This window comes from Antechinus flavipes, chromosome 2 (genome assembly GCF_016432865.1).
Source record: "Antechinus flavipes isolate AdamAnt ecotype Samford, QLD, Australia chromosome 2, AdamAnt_v2, whole genome shotgun sequence".
Classification (NCBI taxonomy): Eukaryota; Metazoa; Chordata; class Mammalia; order Dasyuromorphia; family Dasyuridae; genus Antechinus; species Antechinus flavipes.
In genome coordinates this window covers 142,245,513-142,272,427 of record NC_067399.1, presented here as the reverse complement: position 1 = coordinate 142,272,427, position 26,915 = coordinate 142,245,513, and the positions used below count along the sequence as shown (strand labels likewise).

The following is a 26,915-nucleotide window of genomic DNA, read 5'->3' as shown; positions in this document are numbered from 1 at the left end:
CCAGCTAGAAAGGGAACAAGGGTTCTCTGGCCCTGCTAGCCCTGGCTGAACCTCTTGGGGCGCCTTCTAGCCTTAGTCCTAGAAGTCTAACCCAGAATTAGTTAGTCTGGGACAACAGTTGGATGGGAGAAACTTGGGCCTAGTAGATAATCTAAATCCATGTTGTAGCTACCATCCCTTGACCCCTATCAGCAGAAAGGGAAGGAGAAAATAGGGCCCAGTGGGGATGAGAGCTTAGGAAGGCAGGAAGGAGAGGTAATCCTGGAAAGAGTTTCCCCAAAAGGAAGCCCCCCTCCCCATGCCAGTTACCTCTCAGCCATCCCAAGCACCTGGGAGGTCTCTGCTGTGATGTCTGCTGACAGCCCGACATGATCAGGGCAGGGCTGCCTGCTGCTGCTTCCAAGCCCAGGTGCCGTTTAAGGTCAGAGGGAGACCTTGAGATTCCTCTCAGTAGAACCTGAGTCCCGAGGGTGGCCTATAGTTCAAGATGCAGTTGCAAGCACTAGAACCTGAATCTGACTTCCATTTTTCCTTAATCTCTGTGTGATCTTGAGCAAATTACAGAATCTCTCTGGCCCTCAATTTCCTCCTTTGGACCAAAAGAAAAAAAATGGAAAATGACAAACTTCGGAAGGGATAACAGGAAGAGACACATTGAAGCGTTAGTGGTAGAGCTGGGAACTGGTCCAGCCGTTCTGAAAATTAATTTGGAACTATGTCCTCAAGTCACTAAACTGTACATATCCTTTGACTCAGCAAGACCACTGCTAGGCCAACATTCCAAAAAGATGAATGAGGATGTACAAAATATTATGCACAAAATACATATGTACAAAAGTATGTACTGCTTACAAAAATATTTATATTAGCTTTTTTTTGAGATGGCAAAGTACTAGGAGCTAAGAGGTTGTCTGCAAATTGGGGGGTGGTTATATAAGTTATGTTTTAGGAATGGAACGGATACAACTGCTATAAGAAATGATAAAAGAATTATTTTAGAAAAAAACTTGTATAAACTGATACAAAGTGAAGCAAGCCAGACAAGGCCAGAAGAACAATTTATTCTAAAATAAAGATGCAAAAAATGAACAATTTTGAGTGTTGAGGACTCTAACCAATAAAATAATCAAACAAGAATCCAGAGGACCAATGAATACCATCCTCACTCCTAACAGAGCCAACAGACTAAATATGTAGAATGAAAGACATTTTTGGATCTAGTCAAATGCCCTTATTTTGCTTGATTATGCATATTTGTTACAAGGAGGTTGTTTTTCATTCTTTCTCAATGGGAGGAGAAATGGGAGGGAGAAAACATAAATGCTTGTTAATTGAAAAAAATTTTTAATTAAATTCCTGCTTTAAAAAAAAAAGAGTGGGTGGATCAAAGTATTTCTGAAGTCTAGTTTCTTTTAGTTCTAAATCTATGATCATATGTATTGTCCATCTAGATTATAATATCTTTTGAGTAAATAATGAAAGGGTCAAATAAGCTATTATTAGCCTTAATGAAATCACAGATCAGACCAGTCTTGGCCCCAAATGTGGGCCAACCTGAGTTTTTAATGTTTGAATGTTGGGGTTGAGGTTACCCTCTGAAAAGAGCCCTACCCATCTACCTGAAGATTCAAGGTGGATCTTATTTTCAAGGTGCTCAACTCCTGCCTGTCAGCTACCTTAGGCCAGGGCTAGAGTACTTATTAGCATGGGTCACCACAGCATATGACATAGTGTTTCTAATGGAGTAAATCCGAGTCTGGACCAGTAGTCTACACAATTTCAAGCAAATAGCTCATACCAGAGTCTAGAACAGAAATTCTGCTCAGACTATGGTTTCATCACAGCTCTACTTCTGTATAGGAATAAAATAGAGTAACCGGGGAAAAATAAAAGTAACTGGGGAAAGATAAAACACTAAATAATGGAAGGAGAAAAAAGAAATAAAATGTGGAAGTGTTTTTCTGTTTGTTTGTTTTTTTATAAATTCCAACCATTTACACCTTCTGCACTTTATACAGCTCTGAATCGGCTGCACTGAATTTTCTCTCATACACACACACACAGTGTGTGTTTCATGTTAAGCTTATATGTGCTAAATCTTTGTTGTGCGTACAATTATATGTTAAAGCTTATATATGTAGCTTGTAAATCAACGAGCCAAGACTAGCATTCTCAGTTTGTCTTTCACTTAAAAGTTTGTACAGTTGTTTCAGTCATATTCAGCTCTTGTGGATCCCATTTGGGATCTTCTTGGCAAAGATACTGGAATAGTTTGCCATTTCTTTCTTTCGCTCATTTTACAGATGAAAAGCTGAGGCACGTTTGAACTCACAAAACTCAACAAAAATGAGTCTTCCAGATTCCAAGCCCAGGGCTCTATCCACTGTGCCACTTAGCCGCCCATTTATTAAAAGTACAAATGAACGAATGGATAGACAGAGATACAGATAATATACATGTATGCATACATACTCATACACAGACAACCTAGGGTATAGCCAGTCTTCACTACAGTTTACAAGATTGCAGGCAGAGCATTTTATGCCAGAGTGAAACCATATGGCAGAGTGGCAAAAACACTTGATGTGGAGTCGGGAGATACGGGATTCAATTCCAGGTCTTCCATTTACTTATTGCCAAGGCTACAAGCATCTCTGAGCCTCATTCCCATTTGTAAAATAATAGCAAGCCTTGAACTACGAATCTTACAGGGAAGTTGTAAACTTCAAAGTATTAAGGGAAGATGTGTTATTTTTAAGACTATTAATGATAATTGATACATACCCTGAACCTGGTTCACCAAATGCAAAACCGGAACCAGCATAGTTTGTCTGCAGACCCTCCAGACTTCCCCCACCCCACTCTGAAGGCCCTCCCCTCCACAAGTCACCCAGCACTCACGCCTGCCTGAGTTCAGAAGGAAACCTGTTTGTATTAAGGAACCCTCTCCGTGTAGTTTTAAAGCCTGGAATCAAACTATTGGGAGGGAAGAGGGCCAAGAGGGAGATGCAGTATCATCTACTTTATTTATACATGTATATATATATATATATTTCCATATCTTTACACGCAATGGCTTTCAAAGCAAATCATTTTTGCCTTGCACTGTAACCCACTCAGCCCTCACCCTATGTATGACCAAGAGCTCAGCATCTGGTGCACAGCCCACTCACCCTGTGACATGGTCCCCACCTTGAAAAGGAAAACCACCTTTTATAGCTCTAAATGGGCCTAAGACCTTGCCCTCCTCGCCTGCACCTGGAGACAGAGGGCCTGGCAGAAAAAATATTCCCATCCTTGAAATGGTCCCCAAACTCAATTCCCAAGAGCTCCCAGGATCCCACTACCCACCACCTCCTCTTCCACACAAGCTTCCCATTGGCAAAGACCCCCAGCAGAGTTCCTCAGATGAAAGGTCTGGGAGTGGGGGGAGAGAAAAGAGAGATCCAAGAGGGCCCTTCAGGAGTGGGAGCTGAGGGGATGGAGGGCTGAGTAGCGCTGCCGGGCATGTTTCTCACAAAACAACTCATCACCCACCCAGAAGTGGCCCCGCATCTTCAGATTTAGCCCACAGTCCAAACAGGTATAGCAGCCAGGGTGTCGATACCGCCCATCCTGTATCCGTACAGCCTGGTTCCTGCAGGGGGAGGGAGGAAGTGTTACTAACCAGTAACACCAACAAGGCAGGAGGCAGTAAACCAGACGAGGGTGACGTGCTAGGAACCTAGTCTTTTAGGGATCAATAAGATGGGGAACAAGGGGAGCAAAAAAAATTTACAGAGGGAAAGACTTGAGACCTGGTTCCTTTATAGCAGTGGTACCCAACTGGGAAACACATCTACTGACAGATCTCAAAATTGATCACTGATTTCCTCTCCAAAACTTTCTAGGAGAATTGGCAAGATTACCGTGATCCACTGAGGAACACAAACCCTGCCCCAAAAACACAAACATACACCCCGGCACACACCCACATACCCCCTAGTGATCTTGAGACTTCAGAGAAATGAGTCCTCCTCCCCAAAAGGGTTAAGCAGAGCTTGAGGTAGAGATTGCGATGGTTCTCCTGATTATTGAATCCACTTTCTACCCCATTTGAGAAGAACATAAAAGAGGACAGAGAGCACAGTAGAAAGGAATAGCTGTGAGAAGTATTCTGAGGGAGGAGAAAAAGAATTCAGAAATAAAGACCTTTGAAGAAAAAAAATAAAGCTCTATGGATTTATACTCTTTGAATTATGTTCACACCTATTATTCCCTCAGTTTGCCTGTTAAAACCAACATGGCCCCACATCTATGTACGCAGACTCTTGTACATTATTTCCATCCCCAAATTCTACTGTCCAACTAAAATGGATTTCTTGCTGTCACTCATACATGATACTCCATCTCTTATCTTGGCAGTTTTGCAGTCCCTCATGCCTATAAAGCATTCACTCTTAGAAACAATTTCTGGTTTCCTTGGAAACTCAGCTCAAGTGCCATCTCCTCACACAAAAAGCTTTCCTGATTCTCCCAGACGCCTCCACACACCAACGGAGCACTCAGCCCCTAAAGTGCAAGTCTGACCACGTCACACCCTTGCTCAAATGGCTCCCTATTCTCCCCAGAACTCAAAGCTCTTCCAAATCTGGTCCCTTTCTCCCTTCCAGTCTTCTTGACTCCCTTCATGATCCACTGGCCTCCTCCACCTCTTATCTCCATGTTTTGTATTAACACTCCATGCCTGGAACTGGTCTCCTTCCTCATGGCCATCTCTTAGAATTCCTGGCTTCCTTCAAGAATTGGCTCAATGCCTCCTTCTTTGGGAGGCCTTTCTGAGTTTCCCCAGCTGCAGGCCACTAAGGTTACCATTTACTATTTGCATCTTGTTTGTATTCACTTATGGACCTATTTATTATCTCCCCTGTTAGACTCCTGGAGATTATGAGCTAATTATTCCCTTCTATGGTTCCCAGGGCTTGACACTTTAGTATTTGCTTGCTGATTGACTGACCTCTCTGAAGGAGATGGAGAAAAGGAGGAAGGAAAAAAGAAGAAGATAAGTAATAAAGATGTTCCCTCAGAATGGACATTTTTAGAGTTAAAACTTGGTGTCTCAAAAGAAGTAGGTCTTTCTTCCAGCTTTGTTTGACTACACCTCAAGTTCCAAGACAGGGGACATCAATGCCAGTTTTTAAGAGGCTCAGCTGGCCCCCTGAGTCTCAGAGATGAGTGTCTGCCCTATCCCAGGACCACCATCCAGGTCCCCCCCTCCGCTCTCCCAGCAGGCACACTCACGTGATGTTGGTGTTGCATTTCTCACAGATGTGAAGTCTGGGTGGTGTGGTCTGGGCAGTACCAGCTGGCCGGGAAGCCAACGGACTCAGCGAGCTGGGCACGTAAGCAGAAGTGCCATCTACAGACAACAAAGCGCCATCCTCGTCTTCTGTGCCAGAGAATTTCCCCTCTGTCCCCTCTCCCAAAGGGTACTGCCTTAGGTTAACTGCTCCACATGGCCTCCTGAATGTCCCTACAATCCCACCACAGGCATATTCCACTGTTCTTTATGTATTACCCTCCACCCTGAAAAGACCCACCAACTCCCTGTTCCCTGGATTTGCTTTTTACATCCCTACTTCTTGCCTTTAGCTCTTGACATGATCGTCAGCCGGACGCCTTCTCCTCCAGTACTGCTATTCCATGAATCTCCCCTGATCTCCCCCAACCAAAGCAAACTCATATGCCTTTGACATCTTACAACTGTCTGGAGCCCTCATTTGGCACTTAGCACGTACAGTTAATTTGGAGGAGAAGGAGAGAGTTACTTACTCTATCTTGCAAACAAGATTCCAAATTATAGAGAAACATCCTGGAGATGTGTTTATATTGTTACAGGATGCTCTTTGAGAGTTGCCCAGAATACTAAGAAGTTAAATACTTGCCCAGGATCATACAAACAGTTATAGGAAACTAGATGGTTAGAGTTCTGGATCTGAAGCCAGGAAGAAAGAACTAAGTTCAAATCCAGTCTCAGACACTTAGTGGCAATGTGATCCTGGGCAAGTCGCTTACCCCCTACTATATAAACCCCTTACTATATAAATGATAGCTATTATTATCATCATCATTATTTATTATTACTATTATCAGAATTACATATTACTATGATCAGAGATCAATCAGTCAATAGATATTCATTAAGGATCTAATGCCAGGAACTGTACTAAGTGCTAGTGATATAAAGGGAACAAAAGCAGTCCCTACCCTTAAGCTCACAATCTAATGGACGTGACAACAAACACAAAATGTTCAAACAAGGCTATCTACAGAATAAATTGGAAACAATTAACAGAGGAAGGCAAAAGGATTTAGAAAGGTGGGGAAATGTTCCTGCGGAAGGCTGGGTTTTAGTTAGGACTTAAAGGAAGCTATAGAAGCCAGTAGATAAAGATAAGAAGGGTGAGCATTCCAGACATGGAGAACCAGAGGAAATTCCCAGAGCTAAGAATTGGAATGTGTTGATTGTGCAACAGCCAGGAGGCCAGTGTCACTGGAACAAAAATTATGTGTCTAGGAATAAAGTGTAAGAAGATTTGAAGGGGAAAGAGCTAGGTTATAAATCCTTTGTACAACAAAGGATTTTGTATTTGATCCTGGAGGCGATAGGGCAATATAATTTATTGAGGAAGTGACATGGGCGGACCTGCACTTTAGGAAAATCAATTAGTGGTTGAATGGAGGATGGATTGGAACAAGGAGAAACCTGAAGCAGGCAGACTCACTAGCACGTTATTTCAGTAATCCAGGTATGAATTAATTAGGGTCTGCATCAGAGTGGTGAGGAGAGAAAGGGGGATTTGAAAGATCTTTCAAAGGTTAAATTGACAAGCAATAAATTGGATATGGGATGGGGGAAATGAGAGATAGGAAAGGTCCAGGATGATTCCTAGGATATTAGCCTGAGATGATAATGCTCTATACTAATAGTGAAGGTAGGAAGGAGGGGTGGTTTAAGGGAGAAAGAGAGTTTAGTTTTGGACATAATGAACTTAAGGTGTTTGAGAAGCAGTTGCAGATAAGAGATTGAAGGTCAGTGAGATGTTAAAGCAGGAAAGGTAGATTTAAGAATCATTACCATAGCAACATGATATACGTGGAACTATGTCTAGAATAACTGCATATGTTTAATCTATATTAGATTACTTGCTGTCTAGGAAAGAAGGAAGGTGCAGGGGGACAAAGAAAAATTTGGAACATAAGGTTTTGCAAGGATAAATGTTTAAAACTATCTGCATGCACTTTGAAAAATAAAGTTATTATTTAAGAAAGAATCATTAGCATAGAGATCACTCCATGCCTGGAACTGGTCTCCTTCCTCATGGCCATCTCTTAGAATTCCTGGCTTCCTTCAAGAATTGGCTCAATGCCTCCTTCTTTGGGAGGCCTTTCTGAGTTTCCCCAGCTGCAGGCCACTAAGGTTACCATTTACTATTTGCATCTTGTTTGTATTCACTTATGGACCTATTTATTATCTCCCCTGTTAGACTCCTGGAGATTATGAGCTAATTATTCCCTTCTATGGTTCCCAGGGCTTGACACTTTAGTATTTGCTTGCTGATTGACTGACCTCTCTGAAGGAGATGGAGAAAAGGAGGAAGGAAAAAAGAAGAAGATAAGTAATAAAGATGTTCCCTCAGAATGGACATTTTTAGGGTTAAAACTTGGTGTCTCAAAAGAAGTAGGTCTTTCTTCCAGCTTTGTTTGACCACACCTCAAGTTCCAAGACAGGGGACATCAATGCCAGTTTTTAAGAGGCTCAGCTGGCCCCCTGAGTCTCAGAGATGAGTGTCTGCCCTATCCCAGGACCACCATCCAGGTCCCCCCCTCCGCTCTCCCAGCAGGCACACTCACATGATGTTGGTGTTGCATTTCTCACAGATGTGAAGTCTGGGTGGTGTGGTCTGGGCAGTACCAGCTGGCCGGGAAGCCAACGGACTCAGCGAGCTGGGCACGTAAGCAGAAGTGCCATCTACAGACAACAAAGCGCCATCCTCGTCTTCTGTGCCAGAGAATTTCCCCTCTGTCCCCTCTCCCAAAGGGTACTGCCTTAGGTTAACTGCTCCACATGGCCTCCTGAATGTCCCTACAATCCCACCACAGGCATATTCCACTGTTCTTTATGTATTACCCTCCACCCTGAACAGACCCACCAACTCCCTGTTCCCTGGATTTGCTTTTTACATCCCTACTTCTTGCCTTTAGCTCTTGACATGATCGTCAGCCGGACGCCTTCTCCTCCAGTACTGCTATTCCATGAATCTCCCCTGATCTCCCCCACCCAAAGCAAACTCATATGCCTTTGACATCTTACAACTGTCTGGAGCCCTCATTTGGCACTTAGCACGTACAGTTAATTTGGAGAAGGAGAGAGTTACTTACTCTATCTTGCAAACAAGATTCCAAATTATAGAGAAACATCCTGGAGATGTGTTTATATTGTTACAGGATGCTCTTTGAGAGTTGCCCAGAATACTAAGAAGTTAAATACTTGCCCAGGATCATACAAACAGTTACAGGAAACTAGATGGTTAGAGTTCTGGATCTGAAGCCAGGAAGAAAGAACTAAGTTCAAATCCAGTCTCAGACACTTAGTGGCAATGTGATCCTGGGCAAGTCGCTTACCCCCTACTATATAAACCCCTTACTATATAAATGATAGCTATTATTATCATCATCATTATTTTTATTACTATTATCAGAATTACATATTACTATGATCAGAGGTCAATCAGTCAATAGATATTCATTAAGGATCTAATGCCAGGAACTGTACTAAGTGCTAGTGATATAAAGGGGACAAAAGCAGTCCCTACCCTTAAGCTCACAATCTAATGGACGTGACAACAAACACAAAATGTTCAAACAAGGCTATCTACAGAATAAATTGGAAACAATTAACAGAGGAAGGCAAAAGGATTTAGAAAGGTGGGGAAATGTTCCTGCGGAAGGCTGGGTTTTAGTTAGGACTTAAAGGAAGCTATAGAAGCCAGTAGATAAAGATAAGAAGGGTGAGCATTCCAGACATGGAGAACCAGAGGAAATTCCCAGAGCTAAGAATTGGAATGTGTTGATTGTGCAACAGCCAGGAGGCCAGTGTCACTGGAACAAAAATTATGTGTCTAGGAATAAAGTGTAAGAAGATTTGAAGGGGAAAGAGCTAGGTTATAAAGAGCTTTGTACAACAAAGGATTTTGTATTTGATCCTGGAGGCGATAGGGCAATATAATTTATTGAGGAAGTGACATGGGCGGACCTGCACTTTAGGAAAATCAATTAGTGGTTGAATGGAGGATAGATTGGAACAAGGAGAAACCTGAAGCAGGCAGACTCACTAGCACGTTATTTCAGTAATCCAGGTATGAATTAATTAGGGTCTGCATCAGAGTGGTGAGGAGAGAAAGGGGGATTTGAAAGATCTTTCAAAGGTTAAATTGACAAGCAATAAATTGGATATGGGATGGGGGAAATGAGAGATAGGAAAGGTCCAGGATGATTCCTAGGATATTAGCCTGAGATGATAATGCTCTATACTAATAGTGAAGGTAGGAAGGAAGGGTGGTTTAAGGGAGAAAGAGAGTTTAGTTTTGGACATAATGAACTTAAGGTGTTTGAGAAGCAGTTGAAGATAAGAGATTGAAGGTCAGTGAGATGTTAAAGCAGGAAAGGTAGATTTAAGAATCATTACCATAGCAACATGATATACGTGGAACTATGTCTAGAATAACTGCATATGTTTAATCTATATTAGATTACTTGCTGTCTAGGAAAGAAGGAAGGTGCAGAGGGACAAAGAAAAATTTGGAACATAAGGTTTTGCAAGGATAAATGTTTAAAACTATCTGCATGCACTTTGAAAAATAAAGTTATTATTTAAGAAAGAATCATTAGCATAGAGATCATAATTAAATCCTTGAAAGCTGATTAGATCGGGTATAGTACGGAGGGAACAAAGAAAAGTCTCTGGGACAGCTAGAGAGCATGACCTGAATGAGGATTCAGAAGAGAGACAGGAGTAGTCTGTTAGGAGGAGAACCAGGAGAGATGGTGTCCTGAAAACCTAGAGAGAAGGGAACATCAAAGGGAAGAGGGTGATTGCTAGTGTGAAGAACTTTAGAGAAGAAAAGAAGAATGAGGACTGAGAAAAGGCCACTGGATTTGGCAATAAAGAGATCTTTAGTAAGATAGCAGTTTCAGCAGAATGGTGAGATTAGAAGCTGGGTTGTAAAGGGTTAAGCAGAATGAGAGTGAAGGTCTTTTCAAGCAATCTAGCCATGAAGAAAAACAGGACAATAATTAAAAGAATCAAATGAGGAGGTTTTGAGGTTAGGGGAGACATCATGGGCATGTTTACAGACAGAGGGGAAGAAGCCGGTGACAGAACCGAAGACCAGAAAGTGAGGGGACAATCTATTGGAGAAGGGATCCCTGGTACAGACAGAGAGGAAGAAGCCGGTGACAGAGACCGAAGACCAGAAAGTGAGGGTGACAGAGGGGACAGTCTGTTGGAGGAGAAGGGATCCCTGGTACAGACAGAGGGGAAGAAGCCGGTGACAGAGACCGAAGACCAGAAAGTGAGGGTGACAGAGGGGACAGTCTGTTGGAGGAGAAGGGATCCCGGGTACAGACAGAGGGGAAGAAGCCGGTGACAGAGACCGAAGACCAGAAAGCGAGGGGACAGTCTGTTGGAGGAGAAGGGATCCCGGGTACAGACAGAGGCTAGCCTTGATAACGGCTGAGATGGGTAGCAGAAGGCACAGGAGGGATGAGCTGGAGAAAACAGGGACTTCGTGGCAAATGGCTTCAAGTTTTTCTGTAAAATATGAGGCCGGATTCTCAGTTGAGAAGATGGGAGGAACTGGGAGCTTGGTGGGCTTGAGAAGGGATGACAAGATTTGGAGAAATGAGGTGTTGAAGTACGTGTGATAGGGCTGCCTTGGAGCAGTGAAGGCCTGGCTGAGGAAATCTGTAGCGAATCCCCTCAGAACAATCGCGTGATTCTCTCCGCTTCCCTAAGTAGCACGTGCGCATGGATGAGGGAGGCAGATGGCAGTGCGATGGAAGGCTGAGGCTTCGCAGTGTGAAATCATTATATTATATCACGTTAAGGGGTCAGGGACTAAAAGAAGAGGACAGCAATGAGCCGCACTGGTTCACGGGCTCAGGATGGAGCAAAGCGCAGAGGGGCGAGTGCAGCTCTAGCCTGGGGGAGGACGGAGGGCTCCAGGACTGTGTACAAAGAGCTGCCGAGGGAAGGCAGGGGGAAGTCATAGATGCGGGTGAGGGCATTTCTCAGCTCTTAAACATGGAGACGGTACCCTTGTGGGCTGCTTTTCTTTCTTCCCAACGACATCGGAAGGTGGTACCTTGACCCTCAATGAGTTGGATTTGAGCGAGGCAGGGCTGCACAAAATCACCAGGAGCCCTGGAACCTGTGGGCCCGGTTGGGGGTGGCAAAACCAAGGGCAGGATGATTTCTGCATGTGGCTGAGTTGGGGTGGGGGTGGAGCTCACGGGAAGGAGTGGGCTGAGGAACTCGGGGTGGTGGAGAAGTCCCCTGGGAGGAGGGCAAGAGCTGGGGAGAGAACTGAGCCTGGGACCAAACTCACCGGGGAAGGGAAAGGAGTGACCTGGGGGTCTGTAGGCAAGGGCCGCCGGGATGCGGGTCGGACGGTAGTCATCCCCTCGACGCTGCCCTATGGCTGGCAGAAAGGGCCCTGTGCACCTCTGGCACCAGGGGCCGATCCCCCTCCCCAGACCGTGGCTCGCCAGGCCCTTACCTCTCTCCTCGGCCTCCAGTGCCTCCTGCAGCATCCTGAAGGAACTGGACTGTCTAGGGGCGGTCCGAGCCTCGAGATTCTCCTGTAACATCTTGAAGACCTCAGAATCTTCTTCTAGATAAGGCCCTCCCCCTTCAAAGTCCACACTGCGGAGAAGTAACGGAATCAGAGGAGGGCTTACGTCAAGAAGTGATGGAGGGAGGGAAGAAACAGGGGGTGAAAGGGCTGGGGGGCCAAGGGCCTGACAGCTGGAACGGTGGCTGGGGCCATCCAAGGGCCACCCCCAGCCAGGGAGGAGAGCCTGGCCCACCCCGTCCTCGCAATGCCCCCCAGGAGCCCGAGGCTCCAGCTCCCTCTCCCAGCTGCTGGCTGCTTCCAGGCCCAGCTTCAGCCCTTGGCCCCAGACACGGTCCCCCCGAGGCTCTGCCCCCTACCTGCGCTTGGGGCTGGAGGATCGTTTGGGGCTAGCGGACTGGGAGCCTCGGAACCCCCCTGGGGAAGGCGGCAGCACCCAGACGGCAGAGTCGCCAGCTCGACCAAGCCCAGCCTGGAGGAAGAAAAGGAGAAGGAGGTGAGGGAGGAGCAGGAAGAGGATGGGTCAGCCAGGGCAGAACACACCCCTTTCTCCTGTTCAGCCAGCTCCTTCTCCTGCTAAACACTAGAGGGCACGTCTTTCTCACTGACCAAGGAAACCACCGTTCTCCAGGTGCAGGGAGACTCGGTGTCCGAGCTCGAGGGGGCCTTGGGCGGAGGGCGAACCGAGGTCCAGAGAAGGAAAATGAGCTGGGGAAGCAGCCGAGAGAGCACTGAGTGCGGAATCAGAAAGGTTTGGGTTCAGATCCTTCTGACATTTACTGGATGTGTGACTGGGCAAATCATTTAACCTCAATCTGCCTCAGTTTCCTCGGCTGTAAAATGGAGATAATATACTTCTCTCCCAGGATTGTTGTGAAGATCAAAAATAAAGTCCTTAACCCAGGACCTGGCAGATAGCGAGTATTTAATAAATATCTATTTCCTTCTTTCACTCCCTCTCTCCCTTCTTTCCTTTTTCTCTCTTTCCCTCCCTCTTTTCACTCATTTTCCTTTCTTCTCTTTTTCCTTCCTTATTTCCTTCCCTTCTTCTCTCCTTCCATCTCTCCCTCTCTTCCCTTTCCCTTTCCTTTTTTTTCTTTCCTCCCTCCTCTTTCTTTCCTCCCTACTTCTTTCTCTCCTCTACCTTTTTTCCTTTCTTCCTTTTTTTTTATTTCCTTCTTTCATTCCCTTTCCCCTTTCCCTTCCTTCCTCCTTCCTTTCCGCCCTCCCTACTTTCTTTTCTCTTCTACCTTTCTCCCTTTCTTATTTCCCTCCCTTATTCCTTCCTTTTTTCTCTCCCCTTTCCTTTTTTTCTTCCTTCCCTCCTTCCTTCCAATCACAATGAATAAGACTCTAACCAGACTTCCTGACTTTCAATTCTAGACTCTTTCTCCATACTACTGATAGCTCCTAAAAGACCCCTCACTTTTGTTCTCAAGCCAGAAGAGAGTTTGGGGTCCCTAGTCTTACCTCTCCCATTTTAAAGTTGAGAAAATGAAACCTGGAGAAATGAAGAAATGTCTCACCTAGAGTTACCGAGGGAGTGAGTTTTTAGAGGCGAGTTTGGAAGCTAGGATCTCTGATCTCAGAACTAGGTCTCCTTGCCCTGCGTCAGGATGCTTATTGAGGCTGAATGCTTTAATGCGCTGCAGTCTACCTGAATGGAAGATCTATCCAAGGACTGGGGCAGTAGTTTCCCTTATCTGTAGTGCAGGTTTATTCCACAGGCTGTGGAGCACATCAGTACTGCTTATCCCCTGTGAAACCAGCAGAGGAGGCGTCAGCTATTACTGGCGTCCTAGAAGGTCAAAGCTAGAAGAGACCATTTTGTCCAAGTCCATTTTTTTTTTGAGACAATTAGGGTCACACAGTTAGTAAATTTGAACCCAGGTTCCTCGGCTCCAGGACCAGGGCTCTTTTTAGTGTGTTGCCCAGTTTCCTCAGCCCCATTTTTTCAGAATAATTATCACAAAGCCAGTTGGCAGAAGAGCCCAAGCCAAGGCCCATTCATGGCCATAAGTTGCCTCTCAGAAGCAGGTGAGAATCCTGGAGTGATAACTCCTTGGTACCGCAAATGTTTTAAGACTGCTGACCTATCAGGAAGTTGCTCAGGGTCTCTAGGGAAAAAGCCAAGACAAAGATCTGGTTATCTGTAGAGGTGGTATAATGTCACAGAAAAAAATACAGCCTGTGAAATATTTAGCTGTTCTGGTCTCAGTTTCCTCATCTGTAAAATGGAGATAATAATACCTATAGTACTTAACTTCATAAGGTTGTTGAATGAAAAACTGAGATCGTTTTCACAAATTATAAATCATTGTGTAAATGACAATTGTTATTAAAGAAAAAAGGTAGAAATTGGGTAGGACCGGGGCAATCAGGCAAGACTTCAAGGGACCTGAAGGGATAGGGGGAGGCTCTGATGGTATTGCTAAGGAGACCTGTGAGAGACAAAAAAGCAAATTTCCTGGAAGTGAATAAAGACATTTTGGACTTTCAACCTGCATGATTTGGGAGGAGTTAGGCAAAGAGGGAAAAGTGATGCTTCAAGTCAGCCCTTCAGACAGCTTTCATCAAGGTCTCTGCAGCCTGGGATTCCTGTACACCCAAGTTAGACTCAAGATGACTCGAGGCAGTGGGATGTTGTGAACTTGGAGTTAGGAAGGCCCGAGTTCAAATTCAATTTTACTTTAACTTCTGGCTGCCTCAATGTCTTCCTTTGTAAAATGGAGGGAGGGAGATTCCATTGGAACCCTAAGGCTCCTCCTGTCTCCAAATCTATGATCTTCTGGGATCTCTTTTACAACTAAAATTTAACAATTTTGAATCTGCTAGGTAGAGGTGAAATCAGGAAGATCAGATTTCAAATCCAGCTTCGGACATCTGCTATTTAGGCAAATCACTTAACTTCTCACTGCCTCAACTTCCTTGTGAAATGGGAATAATAACAGCATCTCCCTCCCAGGATTGTTGTGAGGATAAAACGAGATAATATTTTTTAAATTATTGGCACAGTGTCTGACACATAATAGATGCTTAATAAATGTTTATTTTCTTCCCTTTTCTCCTATTTTACTTCATCCACAGCACCTATAAGAAAACTACTTGGCTTCCTACTTGCTGGCCTTTCTGAGCCAGGGATATATGTGATGCCAGAACAGAAGCAGGGTTTCAACAGGTGGGTATAGGGTAAGGATACCAACAAGTTTTTGATGGTACCTTAGCTGCCCACCCAAATTATCTGGATAAATTGAGGGTCTCATGGCTTTTTTCAACAATGAGGTAATTCAGGTCAATTCCAATAGACTTGTGATGGGGAGAGCTATCTGTATCCAGAGTGAGGATTAAGGGGGCTGAAATGTGGATTACAACACAGTATTTTTATCTTTTTTGTTATTTGCTTGCTTTTTGTTTTCTCATTTTTTCCCTTTTTTTATCTGATTGTTCTCATGTAGCATGATAAATGTGGAAACATGTATAAAAGAATTGCACATGTTTAATATATATTAGATTACTTGCTGTCTGGGGAAGAGGGTGGAAGGAAGCAAGAAAAAATTTGGAACACAAGTTTTTGCAAGAATGAAAGTTGAAAACTATCTTTGCATATATTTTGAAAATAAAAAGCTATTATTTAAAAAAATAAATTGAGTGTCTAGAAGCATAAATGGAAGTTCCTTTAGAGATATAGTCCTGGTCCTCAATTTCCAAATAAGGCATCAAACTCAAAGCAAGGAAGGGATTTCTTCAAAATTATATTGGAAGGCAGCTACTTGGTGCTATGAGATGCAGAATGAGCTCTGAAGCCAGGAGGATCTGAGTTCAAATTCAGCCTCAGACACTTACTAGCTACTGTAAGTCACTTATGCTAAATTACCTTGCCGACTCCTCTCCCCACCCCCTGAAAAAAGGTTACTTGGGAAGTTAGTAACATCGCTGAGAATGAACTGCAACTCTCTGGTACAACATCCAGAACTCCTTCCATAGAAATACCTTACCACTCTTTTCTCCCAAATTCAAGTAGTATTACAAGAAAGATTTTAACTTTAGAAATGTGTTCTTTGTAAAATACGGGGACTCAGAGCCTTAACTAGCATAATAACCATTATTTATCAGTATTAAGAGTAAGTACTATAACATAATGCTTGCTTTCTCTGTGGTTAATGGAGGGACTGGGAAGGAAGAAGGGAATTAAAAAGAAAAGAATATTTAAATATATATACATTTGAAAATATTTTAACATGATAGATGCTAGCATTCATTCAATACTTTACTATTATTTCTTTTGATCCTCACAACAACCCTGAAAGGCAGGTGCAATTATTATTCCCATTTTATCGGTTAGGAAACTGAGGTGTATAGAGAGAGCTTGATCAGAGCCACAGGGCTAGTAAGTGTCTGGAGCAGGATTGTAATTCAAGTCTTCCTGATTCCAAGCCCAGCCCTCTAATCCACTCCACTACCACAAACTATGCATGGAGAGAGGAGATAGGAAATTGCCCTACGGGCAAAGAGGGAACCACACCCCCAATATACAAATTCCAGTGCGGTGCTGAAAAGCAGGATGGGACAGGAGAGATGTTTACCCCAGCCCACCATCATAGATCTGTTTTTACTAATTATTTTGGTAACTAGTTGCTATATTGCTTTTTTTAAAAAAAAATCTGCAAGTGTTATCTTCTAAATTTGTTCTTTTGGGACAAAGCTCTGGACAACTCATCTTAGCTGAAGCTTTTCTAGGACCCCCGGGTTCCAGCAGCAGCTTAGATGGAAGGGAAGCAGAGGTGTCTCCTAGAATCTCATGACCCGTCTGGAGTAGCCCTCTCCATAGAATCGACCCTCTCTCCCTAACAATAGGACCTCCCAGACTGACTTGCTCAGCACCTCCCAATCCACAAGCTTCACTGCCACCTTTATTCTTGGGCTCCCCTCATTCTTTCCACCACCCGAATCCAAAATGTCTTGCTCCTTCTTTTCACTTGGCTTTCAAGGCTTGGATTAAGTCCCACAACTTCCATGAAGTCTTTCTTGATTTCCTATTATGAGATTTTGTTGAACCTCTACTAAACTTAATATAAAACCTGGAAAAGAGATGGCCCGTCTTTACCCACCATGAAGTAGGAGGATGGGCGGTAAACCACCATTTGACCAAACCTTCCTCACAAAAGCGGAGGGCTCCTGCCCTACCTTCCACCTCCAGAAGCCCCCGGCCCCGGGGGAGGCCATCTCGAGGGGCCGGCAGTCAGACGCTCCCCCGCGCGGCAGCAGCTGGATCCTATATGTCTCGCCCCCAACAGCTGGGGTCCGTCCCAACAGCACCCTGACCCTCCACTTCAGGGGACTTAGGCCAAGACCAGGCAAAAGTAAGGAGGTGGGAGAGGTGAATGGAAGGAATGCATATGTGAGGAGCAAATATAGAATCAGAACATGGCCGCAGCCCAGGAGGGACAGGCCGATGCCAGCAACTGTCTAAACTATTGAAAAATGGGGAAGCAGGGTAAAAATGAGGAAGAGCAAGCCTTGCAGCAGGGGGTGGGGAGTACTGGGAAGAGGAGGGGGATACAACTTGGAACAGAGGAGGAATTTCTCAGGGGATGGAGTGGGAGCCAAAAGGGAAGCATCCCAACAACAGCAGCAAAACTATTTCATTCTCAGCCCAAGAGAAACACAAAAGGCGGAGGAAGCCAGCAAGCGTGGGGGCTGAGGCTTTCGGGAATTGAGAGAAACCGAGGGGAGGGACTGAACAGCACTGGCACCAGAGAAACCAGTCCCGTGGGGGCAAAACTGCTGGGAAAGGGGAACCATCCCTGCACCTGAGAAGAGAGCAGCTGTCTCTAGGAGACAGCGTGGCAGCAGGAGAACATCCCTGTCTTCCCCAGAGAGTGACCCCGGCTCTAGGGTCCCGGCCCTGAGGCAGCCCCCGACTCTTGTTTTCCTGCCCATCCCCGTCTCCTTCTCACCTGCCGGCTGCTAAGATGGCCCCCAGAGTTCAGGTGTTCTACAGAGACAGAAGCTGGGGAATACGACAAGCTCTGGAAACTGAAACGGAAAAGGAGAAACGTTACTCTGGTTCTCTTATCACAGGCAGGGGTTAAGTAAGGACGACAGCCACCCATTCCCCCTATAAGAATTATGGGAGAAGGGGGACTGAAACAGCAGAGGTTCCAGCCAGGTAAACGTGAAACTGGACCCAGGCGGCCCCCAGCCCCAGCTCTCACCTGCTGCTGTTCACCACCTCTCCTGGCAGGGGGTGCGAGCTGGCTGGGGGTGGGGTGGAAAACGAACTTCGGGATGGCGGAGGGCTGAGGGAAGCTGGACTGGAGTAAGAGGATCTTACTGAGGTCTGGCTGTCAGTTCTGGTCCTCATGGGGTTCTGAGGGGACAAGAGAGGATGTGAGGGAAGGAACGCTCCGGGGAACAAGGTTTCGATGGGCAGGATGGGGAGTCTCACCTGGAAACAGGAGGCCAGCTCCAGGGAACTTCCACCATTGGCTTGGCCAGGAGATGACTGAGACCTGGAGAATGGGGGGAGAATGAAGTGAATGGGGGGGAGGAGCTTAAGGCGGTGGGCCTTTGGTACTTTTTTTTTAAGCCATCTGAGTTGATTGACTTGTCAGAGTCACATGGCCAGTATGACTCCTGACTCTACTAGCTGCCCCCAGAGGGGCTCTCACACATCTAGATGCTCAGAGGTTAAGTTCAACCCCCTCATTTTACAGATGAGGAAGCTGAGATTCAAAACAATGAAACGCTGTGTTCAAGCTCACGCAGAGGAGCTGAGAGCGAAACCCTCTTATTTCCCGAGCCGTGCCCTTTCCACCACTTCACACGGTGCCCCACCATTTGACTCTTCCCCTCTGCACTGTCACACGTGGCTGGCTCAGAAAGCTTTCTGAACGCAAGAAGAGAGTTTTGCATCTGTCTTTTTTTCTGTCCCGCGGGGTCTTCAAGGTTGCTTGGGGCTGAACAAATGGGGTTGAATTTGAAGTCCCCACTTACGCTTTTATGGATGAGAAAACTGAGACCAAGGCCACACAGCCAGTCAGTGACCGAACGGGAAGAAGCCAGGTCTTTCCCCTCCCTGTTCAAGGATCTTTCCTTCCCCTCCAGTGTACAGCCTGTTCTAAATAGAACTAAATAGAAGATTTCACCTGATTTCTGGTCATCGTGTGACCAAGTCTCAGGAGAGGGATTTCAAAGGAGGAAGCTTGCCACAGAACCCATCCTGCGAAGCTCATGGACCGATTCAGAGGGTCAAATAAGACAATGGAATCTCTATGATAATAGCTCGCATTTACAGCAGGCTTTACGACTTGCAAAGCACTTTTTGATCTTTATAACAACCCTAGGAAGTAGAGGCTATTATTATTCCCCTTTTTCAACTGAGGAAACTGAGGCAGACAAAGGACAGGTAACTTTCCCAGAATTGCCCAGGGTTTAAACTCTGGTCTTCCTTCCTGATCCCTGTCCCACCTGGCTGCCTCTATATGTATGCAAAGGCAGTTGGTGAGGTCTCCAACACTTCCTAATGTGAGGGCAGCGCCCACCACTAGATAATCCCACCTCCTTGACTTCAGATCCCTGTTCTGGATACCCCTTCTGCATCCTTCCCTGGGCTTAGGAACTGGTTTTGAACTGAAAACTGGAAGTCATTAAGAGGCCAGGAGCCCGGCCAAGGATAAGGGGTGGGGGTGGGGTGTCCGAAGGAGACTCGGAAGAGGTGGGAGGAGGAAGGCGGTGACCCCTCCTCTCCCACCACTGCCTCCTCCTAAGCACCACCACATAAATTCTTAGATGTCTGGCCGCTCTGTGGGAACGTTAAAAGAAACCTCATTTACCACTCCACATTCTAGCCTTCAGCCACTTAAGGGAAGGGGGAGAAGGGAGAATCAGAGAAGGGGGGTTCAGGGCACTAGGCCCACAAAGAATCTTTCCCCATCCTTTTCCTGCTTAAGAGTTTCTGAATCCCACAGAGGGGAGCCCCAAGACAGAGGACGGGGGGAAATGGGTCACAAGGGCAGAGGATTGCATTCAGCAAGAAAGGGGGAGCTTGCCACAGAGGCCCCGACCTGCCAGGTGTTGCATTGCAGTCCTGAGGGACTTGGCTGCAGTCTCACCAATCCTAGCGGGGACTGGAGGGGGAGGCTAGATCATGTTCTCGACTCCCCCTCCACTTTTCGGCCTGTTGCCTGCTGTGGATTTTGGGCCTATTCCCAGATGCCATGAGGCCCTTCCCGTCCTCAGGAACCACTTCTGTAAACACTCACAGCCTAGAAAGGCATGAAGGAGTGGCGGGGGAGCCAAGGATGGCAGCAGAAGTGCATCCCGTCCCTCAGACTGGGCCACCCAATGGCAGCCTTGCCCCGGGGGACCAAGGTCCCCCGAGATCTCGGAGGCTTCTGGGGCTGTGAGCGGCGGAGGCCAGAGGGGCAGGCCTGGGGTCTCCCCAAAGGGAGATCATGGAAGGGAGACCATGACTCAGGCCCAGGGAGCTCCTCCCAGAGGTATCTCCTGGCTTGGGGATGTCTGTACATTCCCGCTCTCTGAGTCATCAGGACACCCAGCCCCACAGAGCCACCTGTTTCCCCCATAACCCTTGCCTTCAGGCTCAGCACCCCACTCTCCCCACCGGCTCGGCCTAGAACTTGGAACACCAAAGTCTGGGGAAGAGGGGAGCAAAGGGGCAAAGCTAAAAGAGGCTAGTGTAGGGAGTAAAACATCTGCAATTCAGATGTCCCACCCCTGCCTCAGGTGCTCCTGCTCCATCTTAGGGGCTCCAATTCAAGAGACCAACCACAGCTGCTTCCCCCTAGCCCACATGTTCCACCCATGCTCACGCCCTGCACACTCCTAGGAACCAGTCAAACCTGGGCAACCAGGTGCCTCATGCCAACCCGCCCTGCCCTGCCCACAGCTGCACACCTAGATCGGGAGCGCCCCTTCCAGGGAGCCTCGGGGACCAGGGGTGCCCCCGGCTCCCCGACGCCTTCGCTCTCTGACCGAGGACAGCCTGGCTCCCATCCTGCCTGGGCCCAGGATCCCAGTCCGGCCTGGGTCTCTCCTGGAGACTGAGGAGGAAGCCTCCCCTGGGGACCTGCCAGTGGTACCCGAGTAAGAGGAGGACACCCCTCATTAGGGGCCCATAAACTACCTGTCCAGCTGCAACCGCAGCGGGGACGGGCTCAGTTTGATCTTGCTCTGGGCCTCCGCGTGAAGCATACTTCCTGCATTCTCCCCATTGATGGCCACAATGACGTCCCCGGGTCGGAGATCGGCAGCTTCAGCTTTTCCTCGCTCAGTCACCTTCAGAGGATGGGGAGCCAGGGGTCAGAAGCGGCTCTGTTCGGTACCTGGAGGAGTTCCTGCTCCCTTCCAAATGGCAAGAATGTACCCCCATCTGCCACCCCGCATCCTGAGCTTCTTATCCTTTCACAACATCTCACCTATGGCCTCTTTCCTAAGACCTGGTTCTCAGCTGATCTTCAAGAAATCCTCCACTCCCACATCTAAACCTCAGCTGATAAGGGATGGTTACATTTCCATTGCGGGCTCCACAGGAAAAATCCTTCAAAGCCCCCAAGGCCCTAATCTCTAATGGTGACATTTCAGGCAGTTACCGTTTTGGCCAATCGTTCCTCGGATAACTTGCAAACAGGGCCACTGTTCCAAACAGTGGAGCTTCCAAACGGGGAGCGAGGGAGGGAGGGAGGATGGCACTAAGGAGCCCTGATTCCTAGGCCTCTCACTGTAATAATCACTCCCAGATGATTACCAATGATTAGGAGGAGAGGGAGAGGAACAGGCCCTGTAGTTAGACACGGGTAATTTCCGGGTAGCCTGGACCAACACACACACACACACAATCTTGATTCCCATAGCAATAGCATCCCTCCCCCTCAGTCATTCCCAGATCCGAATTAAAATAAAGTAGGTAAGTAGTTAAGAGTGAGAGGGGAAGTGGATAATGTCCTTGTTAATAATAGCTAATCCTTATATAAAACTTTAAGGCTGGCCAAGCACTTTACTCAGAGCATTTCATTTGATCTTGGGCCAGTCTGCCCCCAACTCTTGCTGGTAGAGACCCCCCCTTCCTTACCTTGGACACCACGATGGGCATGTGGAAATCTCGGCCGCCCGTGATTCGGAAGCCCCAGGGCGCAGGCCCTACTACGTCCACAGTCAGTGCCATGTCTAAGACAGGAAAGAAAGAAGCAAGATGCGAGCTGGGGGAGGCACAGCAATGGCCCGGCCACAGGGAACAATCTCACAGAGGTTGTGGGATAAGGGGAGAGGAAGTGACTAAACCCACTGCAGAGAAACGGTTTCACTTCCCCCCACCATGGCAGGAGGTAATTGAATTTTCTCCTCCTGGTATCCTAAGAACTAGAGGCTCCCCGGAAATCAGCTGCCCAGGATTAGTGGCCTGGCGGGTCTCAGAAGAATGATGGGAAACACCACGGTTTCCCCTCTCTGCTTCAGAGCCTCCTCATGCAGAGCTGTCATGTCAAGCATCTGGCTTCTGGTCTCGAAAACCCACAACAGAACCTATTTCCTCCTGCCACTCCCAGGCTTCAAGAGGTAGGGGAAGAGGAAGACGTGGTGAGAGAGCCCAGAATTGGGGGAAAGAAGACCTAAAAGGTCAAAAAGGATGTGCCTGTGCAAGCTCAGGCATGCACCACTGCGTGCTTTCTGTAGAGCCCCCCACTCAGCTGGGGTGGGACAGTGGAGCTGCCGATGGTGTCCAAGTGCTGAAGGGCCAGCGTCTCAGAAGAACAGAATGTGGTCTCCACCACCTCCCCACCCATGTCACTCTCAGGAAAGGGGGGGGGGGGTTCTTACTAAAACTATGCTATGGTTTAAAAAAAAAAAAAAAAAGCCCTGTTTAGTCCTTGGACATACCAAGAATGCTTAGAGCTAGCAGAGCTGTGGGAAGCAACCTGTGCTCGGGACTCAGAGAGCCTGCCAGTGGGGTTCTGGGTGCTCTCGGGTGGTGGCTGGCAGGACAAGGGATGGGCATCCTTTCCTTCCTCTTCCCTTTCATTGGGCAAGGAAACTTTTCCAGCAGTCCTGCCCTTCAGAGACTTTCCTGAGTCTTCAGTCCCCAAGCTGGGAATGGGCAGGAAATCTCTGTGCCAGTCTGAGGGTAACACTCCTTTAGATATCCACCCAGATAGGTTCTGAGCACCCTTCCTTCTAGGCGCCTGCTAGAAATAGGGCTGGACAAAAAGAGAGAGCAGCAGACACAGCCAGTGCCATCCCTGCCCCCCACCCCAATTTGCCGCCTGAACCCTGGCTTGCCCAGCTTATTTTTGAGAACACTGATATGATACCTAAGAAAAAGTCCTCCCTGTAGTCTTTTCTTGCAAATTCTCTTTTCTTCCCACTTCCTCTCCGACCAGCACCCCTCCGCACAGTCCCAAGCACATTTCTCAAGGCTCCCTGCCTTTCCGACTTTTCCAGCTCACTTCATCTCCGCCCCACATCTTGCCAAGGATCTAAAGCCAGTCAGCCGCATTATGCCAGCGCTCTCAAGGCAGCTGTGCGATCCGGGAAAGGCCCTCAGCTAGACCTTTGAGCTGAGTGGACTCTGGCTCCTTGACTCTGTAGCCGTTCTCCCTCCCTGCTTTCCCCACTTGGGATGACTTCCCCAGTCCTGGGGCCAAAGTACCTGGCAAGTTGGAACTGGGTGGTTGTAGTAGGATGGAGGCTTCTGTGCACCCAAAGAATAGGGCAACAAGGGGCTGCGGGGCGGAGGGAAAGGGGAAGAAGTGAGGAAGATGAAGATGGGGAGAACGGCCAGCAAAGTCAGGGGGCTGTGAAGGGAGATGGAATCCAGGGATGAAAAATGAGGGCGGGGGAAGGAGAGCAGGAATGGAGAGAAAGAATGGGGGAAGAGGGCGGGGGAGGGAGGAGGAAAGAAGGGCAAGAGCGAGCGTCGGGGGCTGAAATGGGAGACGGGAACAAAAGAGGAGAGATGGGATCAGGAAAGGGAAACGGGGCCAACAGAAGGCAAATGGGAAAGGAGGGGGACAATGGGGACAGCAGCGGGGACACGAGGGTCGGAGGGGGGTAGATGGATTTGGGTAGCAGGCAGGGCGCGGGAGGGCGCAGCCAGGATTGCAGGAAGAGCTCAGACGCGGGGAGACTGGGGACCAGAAGACCCGAGACGCTGCGGGAGCTAGAAGGCTGGAGACACTGAAAAAGAGGCCCAGGGAACCTCGGAGGAGCAGCGGGAAAGGGACAGGTGCTGGCACCCTAACCCGTACGGGCCGGGCTGTCCTCACCTGAGCGGCTCTGGCAGCCGGGGCCGCCAGTCCCCCCGGTACAAGACGCGGTGCGCAAGTTGAGCGAAGAGGGGGCAGCTGTGGCTCTCACCGCCGCCGAGGATTGTCGGCTCTAGGGAGAGCCCGCCCGGAGCTCCGGGAGGTGCCTCCGCCCATGTGATCCGGGGCCGCCCCTGTAGTGGTAAGCTGCGCCCGGGAGCCTCCTCCCAGACCGGCCAAAGCGCTGGGGTCGCTGCCCTCGGGTGTGCCCGGGTCTGGGGGCGGGGCAGAGGAGCAGCCCCGCCCCATCCCACCTCTGCCTGGGGGCTTCTCCCCGCCAGCCATTCTAACCAGTCCTCGGGCTCCGGGGCTGCGCTCCAGGAGGCCGATCCAGCTCCTTCCCAAGACGCCCACATCTGGGTTTAGGCTCACCTCCCGCTCTCGCAAAAGGCTGCCCTTGGAATGAAGACCCCAAATCTTCCAAGAAAACCTGAAGTTTTAAAGGCCTCCTTTTCCCCAGCTGTGAGGTGCTCCATTCTTCTTCCCAGTTCACCTCCGCCTCCTCTTCCCCAGGGCACCTAAAATTCCCCCTAGCTTCGGGTAATCCGCCTGAGAAGGTGGGCTGTGAGTGTGGTCGGGACTGGGCTCCGGAGGTCACAGTTCGGGCACTGGCCCGATCCCAAAATAAAGGGTTTAACAAGACGGAGTTCCGGGAGACTGCAAAGACCTGCCCAGGCATTCCAGTTCCATCTCTGACATTTAATGTTGTGTGACTTAAATGCCTCTGGGTCTCAGTTTCCTCAACGGTAAAAAAAAATAATATTAATACCTATCTTACAGGGAGGTGTTATTATTGCTGGAAGGATCAAACACTTGCTGAGATAAAATGATTTTTTGAGGGGGAGGGAGGCAAACCTTCAAGCCCTATATGAATGCTAGCTCTTGCTGTTGTTTGTCAGGGCGGTGATGCCGTAACATGCAAGTGAATAGGATTGAAGTGAGGGAGGGCGGGGCGAAGTCACCTGCCTCACTTTCCCCTCCAGAACCACCTGGATCCAGTAGCCAGATAGCTCTGGGTGCAATGGGAGAGCTAGGTCTTAAGCTGAGATCTTCCACGGGTCTCAGTTTGACTGAGGTCGCACCCATTCAGTGATTAAGGTGAGGTAGCAAAAGAAGCAAAGAAGCTCCTCCTTCAGCTCGTCCAGAAAACAAGCAAAAAAAAAAAAAAAAGATAAATGAATGAATGAATAAATAAATGGAGGAATCTGGGAGGGGAAGATCCTCAGAGTTTCTTAGTCAATTCAGAAAGGATTGCTATTTACATTCTTTCTGAGTCAATCAGGACCCAAACAATGACCACATGGGGCTTATCCTAGGATCTATTGATGGCCAATTAGAATCAGATTAGTTTTGATTTAAGGCTTCGACTTTAAGAGAGTTAGCCAGTTACCCCGCAAAAGTGCAAAAGAAAGAAAAAAATTGCTTTTAAGAGCATCTGTAGGTAAGAGTTTGATACCCTATATGGAAAGAAGGGAAATGAAGAAGGGAGAAGGAAAGAGGAATAGAGAGAAAAAGAAAGGGGAGAGAGGGAAGAGGGGAGAAGAAGGGGAGGGGAGGGGGAAGGGAGGAAGAAAGTCTTCCAACTGACCAATTCCTGGCCAGCTTTACTCGAAGAGGTTGTTATTTGTCCTTTGTTCTCAAAGAGGACCATGGCATCAGGGAGGTGGTCTCCCGACATGCAAGTGAAATTGGATTTAAATGAGGGAGGGTTATTCAAGGTCACCTGCCTCCCTTTCCCCTCCAGAGCCATCTGGGTCCAAATATAGATTCAGATGCCTGGAGATGGCCCTGAATAAAATGGGAGACATTGATTGGCCGTTTGGAGCTAAGATCTTCAACAGGTTTCAGTTTGATCAAGACCACACCCATTCAATGATTAAGATGAGGCAAAGAATTTCTTTCACTTAAACCAAAAAAATTTAAATGAATGAATGAATCTGGGGGTGGGAAGACCCTCAGTTAACTGTCAATAACGCCTTTAATGCTAATGATTGCACAGTTAGCTGGAAGGGGGAAAGACTCATGATATAAAAGTGGTTCTTTTTGTTTTTGAAAACTTTTGTTTTCAGTATCTTTATCCTATTAAAAATTATTGAGGATCTCTCCAAGGAGTTTTTGTTTATCTGGATTATATTTATAGACATTTACCATATTGGAAATAAAAACTATTTTTGAATTTGTAGACCCTCTAAAAGGGTTTCAGAGATCCCCAGGGTTCTCCATACTTTGAGAACCATTGATATAAATAAAATAGATAGGGATTTGAAATCTGATGAGTCCAGAGACTTGAGTTCATTACGACTACCCCCCCCCCACAACTCAAAAATTTACATGATTTTAGATAGATTACTAATCTGAGCCTCAGTTCCCTCAACTGCAAAATGGAAATATCCTATACCTCAGATGGCTGTAGAAAAGTACTTTGTATAACCATAGAAATATGAGCCAATGTCAATTTTAAGAACATTTCTCTGTCCATTTGAGGATCCTACATTCAGTCTGAGTTGTGCTGCCTAAATACTCATCCTTTCACTGAAGACCCTCATCCACAGGTCTCCTCTGGAAATACCCAGTCATGGTGAACTCCTGTACTGGTGACTGCCACTCTTATTTTAACTCCCAATTGGAAACAGGCCCACACCTCTTTTTCACTGGAGGCACCTTCTCCCACTTTTAGCTCTCTACTTGAGAGACCCACTGG

The 26,915-nt window shown here is 47.4% G+C and overlaps 1 protein-coding gene across 2 annotated transcripts; it reads right to left on the bottom strand.

Annotated features, from left to right (window-relative positions):
* Positions 1–1,045: 1,045 nt before the first annotated feature.
* Positions 1,046–24,747, bottom strand: PDLIM2 (PDZ and LIM domain 2). 2 transcript variants are annotated; one of them, XM_051975707.1, is made up of 10 exons: positions 24,176–24,747; positions 21,988–22,082; positions 21,043–21,194; positions 18,343–18,406; positions 18,110–18,264; positions 17,852–17,930; positions 12,254–12,366; positions 11,820–11,965; positions 7,894–8,011; positions 1,046–3,637 (listed from the first exon to the last, which is right to left on the bottom strand). In XM_051975707.1, exons 2-10 carry the CDS (start codon positions 22,078–22,080, stop codon positions 3,460–3,462), a joined length of 1,098 nt encoding a protein of 365 aa, XP_051831667.1. In that variant the 5' UTR covers positions 22,081–22,082; positions 24,176–24,747; the 3' UTR covers positions 1,046–3,459. The 2 variants fall into 2 exon arrangements, with proteins under 2 accessions (XP_051831667.1, XP_051831666.1); XM_051975706.1 differs by lacking the exon at positions 7,894–8,011 and adding an exon at positions 5,281–5,398 and having other exon boundaries at positions 24,176–24,351.
* Between the last annotated feature and the right edge of the window lie 2,168 nt (positions 24,748–26,915).